This window comes from Cervus elaphus, chromosome 33 (assembly GCF_910594005.1).
Source record: "Cervus elaphus chromosome 33, mCerEla1.1, whole genome shotgun sequence".
Taxonomy (NCBI): domain Eukaryota; kingdom Metazoa; phylum Chordata; class Mammalia; order Artiodactyla; family Cervidae; genus Cervus; species Cervus elaphus.
Genome location: NC_057847.1, coordinates 22,787,122 through 22,792,804, shown reverse-complemented (window position 1 = coordinate 22,792,804; position 5,683 = coordinate 22,787,122). Strand labels below are relative to the sequence as shown.

Below are 5,683 nucleotides of genomic sequence, written 5' to 3'. Positions count from 1 at the left end.
ATAACCATCAGCTAGATAAATGGTATTAGCTCAGATAACAGACTAAATATAATTTCAAGCCCATGCAGAATTCATAATAAGCCAAACTCTCAGACAGATATAGAATTTCAGTACCCAAAGATATTACGCTACACAATTATTCTCAGCATGCTTCATTTGGGTGCCATTATTTTTTTTCCTCCCTGAAGAAAAAAAAAAAAAACCATTATTATAGTAGGAATTCCTACTGTTCATTGAGAGCTATTAGGTTGAACCATGGGAGCTACTGTTTTTGTAGGTTGAAAACTTTTAAAATCAGCAATTTCATATGGTTCAACCTAATGTTGTTGACTTTTCTAAACAAGGTTAAGTGGCCCTGCCAGTCACTTTTATGAAGAACAAAGGTATAGGGGGTGGAGGAAAGAAATAATAAAGCTCTTGTAGCTTGTAGACAATTAAATGTCATAAGGTTTCAGAATCCATTGCTAGCATTTTATGGTATGAGTAGAAGACTTTGATGGGGTGATTGGAATAGTGTATAATATTTTTCTTTTTCCAAGAGGTTACAACATAAAAACAAAGTCCAGTATCAATGTGTCCTAAGTAGAAACAAGAATTAAAAACCAAGTTTTAAGGGTATCTTAGAACTTTATTAATAAGTGTTATTAATCAGTTAAAGAAAAGAGTAACACTTATATTCAAATTATTAACAAATGGACAAAAGAGAACCATGAAAATCTGTCAGTTGTTTATTGTCTCCACACCACAGCACCATAGTTTTGTTATGGTATAATTTCCTACTAAATCTTGCAGGTTAAAAAAAAGTTTGGAATGTAAAGAATTTTTGTTAAAGCATTACCATTGTATTGGAAAATTCTGCCAAGACATACTAAAATCTATGCAAAACATATGCATTACACATTAATGTTACTCAAAGATAAATTGTTGGAGTATAACATGAAATCTTTAAGATTATTATTAATCTCCAGGTGTCCTATATATTAACTGAGATCTGGACTTAACAGTGCTTGGTCCCTGGAGGATATAATCTTCTCATGCAGGACTTTTTCAGAGTATAGCAAAACACAAAAGATACAAAGGAGAGGAGATGTAGGCATTACAAATACTATTAGACACATTTCCCCATTCACTTTTGAATTTTTCATAAATCTTTCTAGGGCTCAAGTTCTTTTTATTATAATCCTTTTGTGATGTTTCTCAAAAGATACACCTAAATTATTTTCATTATAATTTTCAAGTGTACAAATTTCAATGTATAACAAATGTGAAGACGCCAAAGGACAAAGATAAAAGAGTTGCAAATATATAAAGTTAACAGAGCCATTTTGATAAAAGCCATCATTAGACACTACTACATATTCCAGTCTATAATCTCATAAATCAAAGCTTTTAACTCTCTGGATTCATATGTGACTGTATTCTTTCCAGTATGCATTCTTTCTTGTTCCAGGGGTTGCTCAATAACAGCAGGTATGTTCCTCCCGTAAAGTTCGCAGTGTTCTAGGAACTGAACACATTCTTGAATGACACTGTCACGAGGTACAATCATGTGTTTTGACATGTTTTCTAATAATGACAGGAAGCATCTTTTGGCATAATACCACGTATCAGTTCCTAGTTTTTTATTATAAGGTTCCAAGCTTTTGATAACCCGGGAAATACCAAAGTCATAATTTCCTTTGGCACAGTAAAGTGTCCCTATCACCAAATTCACAATGCAGAAATGGTAGATTTTCTTATCTGGGTCATCATAAGAGAGCTGTTCTTCCTCCTTTTCAATCTTCCTCATCAACTCCTCAGCTTCTTCATTCTGACTTGTCATAATATATGAAACACACAGGTTGGCCAGCACAATAGCACTGACTTTCAGGATGTTGTCATAATTCTTCTTGACTATTGGCTCATAAAAACCTATGGCTTCTTTGTATTTGTTTTCCTGCATGAACAGAACATGAGCCACATTCAGCTTCCACACATCGTGGTCATTACAGAATTCCACAGATTTGCGGAAAATCTTTTCTACCATTGGGTAATTTTCAAGGTTCCAGTATATTTTGGCCTGGGCCATCAACACAGGAATGTACTTCTCAAGGGTTTCATCATATTCATTCTCTGCCTTTTTGACAGCTTCATCATCTTTATTGTGTCTTGCTTCCTGCACTTGTTTGGTGAGTCTCCTGAGCTGTTCAGTCAGCATCCCTGCTAGGCCCTCAAGCTTAACGAAAGCCTCTTCAGGAGCTGTCTGGCAAGTGATCATGGCATCCAAGAAGTCATAGAGATAAGGTGTGAGGAACTTGTAAGTCAAATGGGCATTCTCTGCCAGGACGTCTGCTGCCAGGTCAAAATACTCATATTTACAATAGAGCAGCAACAGGTTGCCAAAGGTCTCTGGAGGAAAGGGGATCTGTTGGAGCAAAAATTGTAGTTTTTCAAACCCTTCTGTGGGCCTGACATCCATGTTCATTAGTGCCTGATTGTGCAGGGTCACGGGGTCTAACTCTTCCTCTGCCCTTGGTGGCATGTCAGTGAGGGTTTCTTGGGCCGCCTCATACTTTCTCAGTTGGTATTCTATGGCAGCCTTGAGGTTGAAGGCTTCCACCAAAGCAGTCTGGTGAAGGACTAAGGTGTTGCCAACACTTCGAACATCAATGCCCTCAATGGTCATGCCCACACCCAGCTCTGGGTGCTGGCGGATACCATGTTCAATAATCTCCACGATATGCTTTAGGGCAGATGCATACTGTCGGCTGCTGACATAGGCCAAAGCCAGGTTGTAGGAAAGATCAGGCCGGTAGCCCGAAGCCTGCAGGGCCGCAGAGAACTTGGAACACGCGGCTTCATAATGTCCCTCCTTGTACAGCAAACAACCCAGATTGACCTGGCCATCCAGCTCGTTCTCGCCCCCGCTGTCTTCTCCTCCTTCTCCACTCAGTAGCTGCTCCACCAGGCTTCTGGCCCCGGGCAGGTCGCCTTCGCTGTACTTGATCGCGGCTTGGAGACGGAGGACCCGGTTGTGGTAGGCGGGGTTGTCCAGGAGGAGGAATGCCACGCGGGTGGCCTCTGGGTAGAGGCAGGCCTTGTACAGGGCCTGGGCCTGGTACAGGCGGTACTGCTCCAGCTCCGGGTGCAGTTGGCGCAGCTGCTCATAGCATTCGGCCGCCTGCGCGAACTCCTGTAGGCGGTAGTAGCAGTAGCCCAGCAGCGACAGCCCGGCGCGGCTTCTCGGGCTCCGCTGGAGCTCTCCGCCCAGCAGCTGCACGGCCTCGGCGTACCGGGCATCCCGGATGAGCCGGTACACAACCGCGGTGAATTCCCCGTCGGGGATGGGCTCACCGCCCAGCCCCGCCATAACTGCCTCCGCGGCTGTGCATCCCAGTTACCAAGGCAACATTCCAACCGGAAACGGAAAACTCTTTTGTCCGGATGTTACTTGGCAATGGGAAAACTGCGTAAGGAATATAAAAGAATCACTGAAGTGAATTTTTAAAGTACTGTATTAGTCCTCGAGGACTCCGGGATGCGGAAGTCGTGAGTCACGCAAGATAGATGAAAGGCCTCGGGGCAGTGCAGAAACGGAAACTCTACTTCCCGGCATGCACTGGTCCTATCGCGCCGGCGTCTGGACGTGCAGCGCTGCATGCTGGGAGGCGTAGTCTCTGCAGGACGGCCCCTCCGGAGTGGGGAAGTGAGATTTCACTTGCCTTCCATTAATGTTGATTAAAATTGCTGGCAGCCTTTTGTGTCACCTGTCTCTGGCTCGGGGAAAAAAGGTTTGCTATCAGAAGCCCCTTACGTTTTTAACCTTATACGCTTTGCAATATACACTCATGGTGTCGTTTCGCGGTTAGTTTTTATAATTTAATGAGAAGGAGAATTCTCTTCGGAATTCTCTTGGAATTAGAGTAGCTTCTCTTTTTAAGCTGCCTTGAGGGCACACTTTCTAAGACGTAATATGCAGTAGATAAAGATAATTCTTATTTTTGTCGTTTCCGCAAGTTAACGATGGGAAATGGTTTTGTGAATATTATCTGGTCCTGGAAGACGTTCAATGTTAGATCCAGGTGTTCCCTCCGCCCTCCACAAAGAACAGTTATTACTGACTAGATGGAGTATTTAATCTTGGCCACATCTATTGGCTTGGCTCCCCAGCTTTCACTACAAGTAAGAAACCAATCTTCCTCGATCCCCCTACATCTCCATTGATCATCCATGATCTACACTGGCCTATCTAGTACCAAAGTAAACAGCGTACAAATAAAAGCATGTCTTTCCTGTGTGCTTAAAGAGTCAATCAAGTCCTTTTGCTGCCCATAACATCTTTTCTATTTATAAATTCCAGTGCCACTACTAACCATATTGTATGGCACTCAGACAATTGATGCACCTTATTTCTAATCTTAATCACCACCGTGTGTTCTCTTTATTACAGATACAGAATCTGTGTACTAGAAAGTTTTAAAGAATTTTCTCAAGACCACCCAGCAAATTTAGTTTTTTGAGCAAATAATTTGCCCAAGTGCACACAGCAGTAGTTCCGTGATATTCAGCAGCTAGTTTCAGGAGGAAATACTGACTGTAACCTAGTCCACGTATTTCCTACAGGTGAGTTTGTGAAGGCGCTGTGTTTGATGCCACACTGTGTGCTGGAAAAGTAGTGTCTTTTTTCCTTCCATTAAAACAACCAATCAACTTGGTGTGGGCAATAGACATTTGAACTTCCATATCTGAATTGTAGCTATGAGCAGGTGTTAGAAAATAATGGGGTTGGTATAGTTCCTGGTCACCTTGTATAGCTGGCAGGAGACTTTTGTGATTGCTTATATCCAAAGCAATTGAATTTCTGTGCTTTCAGCTTTCCTTGCTGAGAAACTGACAGATCTCTGTTCTTCTGGGTGGGACCAGACAAGAAACCTTCCACTTCATGATACTGAGAAAGGGACAAAGTGTACCCATTTCAAATGGGTTGAATAGCATTCTGGCCCACCTAAGATCCCCAGAAAAAGCAATGGATAAGGTCCACTATAACTGTACTCTGAGGCTTCTTTCAACTCAATCTCTGGGTACACCCTTTTAGGGCCTTCAACCCAGGGAGGTACTTGGGCTGAGGGATGCTTGCTAGTGCTGCTCAGTAATCCAGGAGTGGGGTGGGTGGCTGGGGGAGGGTCTTCAACTTTATGACTACCTGACTATACTTGTCCCTTGGAAACTCAGGCTCAATATTAATATTTTAAAATCCTTTTGTGTGATCTGATACTTTGGGTGAGGTGCTATTAAATATAGAAATGGGAAATTGTCATTTGTATCTTTAATCAATCAGTCTGATTTTCAGGGTTGTATTTGCATCATGAAAGCATTCACCTTCAAATGGCCTCTTGGGAATGGAAGCAAAATAGAAGGCCTGTGCTCTCCCCTACATTGCTCCCATCCCTACAGGCATCAGCTGAGGTTCCCCTCTTTGTGCTGATACCTGTCTGTGAGCATGGCTGCTGAAGTGGGCAGAGGGAAGCTGTTCTTCCTCCTTATTTCATGTGCGGCTGCTCCTGAGGCCTGGCTTGAAAAAAGCAGGACATTCGGCTTAGACAGATGGAGGGCAGGGTCATTTTCAAAATGAAATGAGTGCACAAATCACACTGTGAAATTGGCATGACCATGCCTGCTGCTGTGATAGACCGACTTTTATTTA

The 5,683-nt window shown here is 42.8% G+C and overlaps 1 protein-coding gene across 1 annotated transcript; it reads right to left on the bottom strand.

Moving 5' to 3' along the window:
- Positions 1-607: 607 nt before the first annotated feature.
- On the bottom strand, positions 608-3,558 carry TTC30A (tetratricopeptide repeat domain 30A). The gene has a single exon (XM_043894855.1). The coding sequence runs from the start codon at positions 3,347-3,349 to the stop codon at positions 1,352-1,354; it is 1,998 nt and encodes a 665-aa protein (XP_043750790.1). The 5' UTR covers positions 3,350-3,558; the 3' UTR covers positions 608-1,351.
- Positions 3,559-5,683: the final 2,125 nt, after the last annotated feature.

Bases quoted from the DNA above. Each gene is read 5' to 3' on its own strand.
- TTC30A (XM_043894855.1), bottom strand. From the start codon at position 3,349: ATGGCGGGGCTGGGCGGTGAGCCCATCCCCGACGGGGAATTCACCGCG.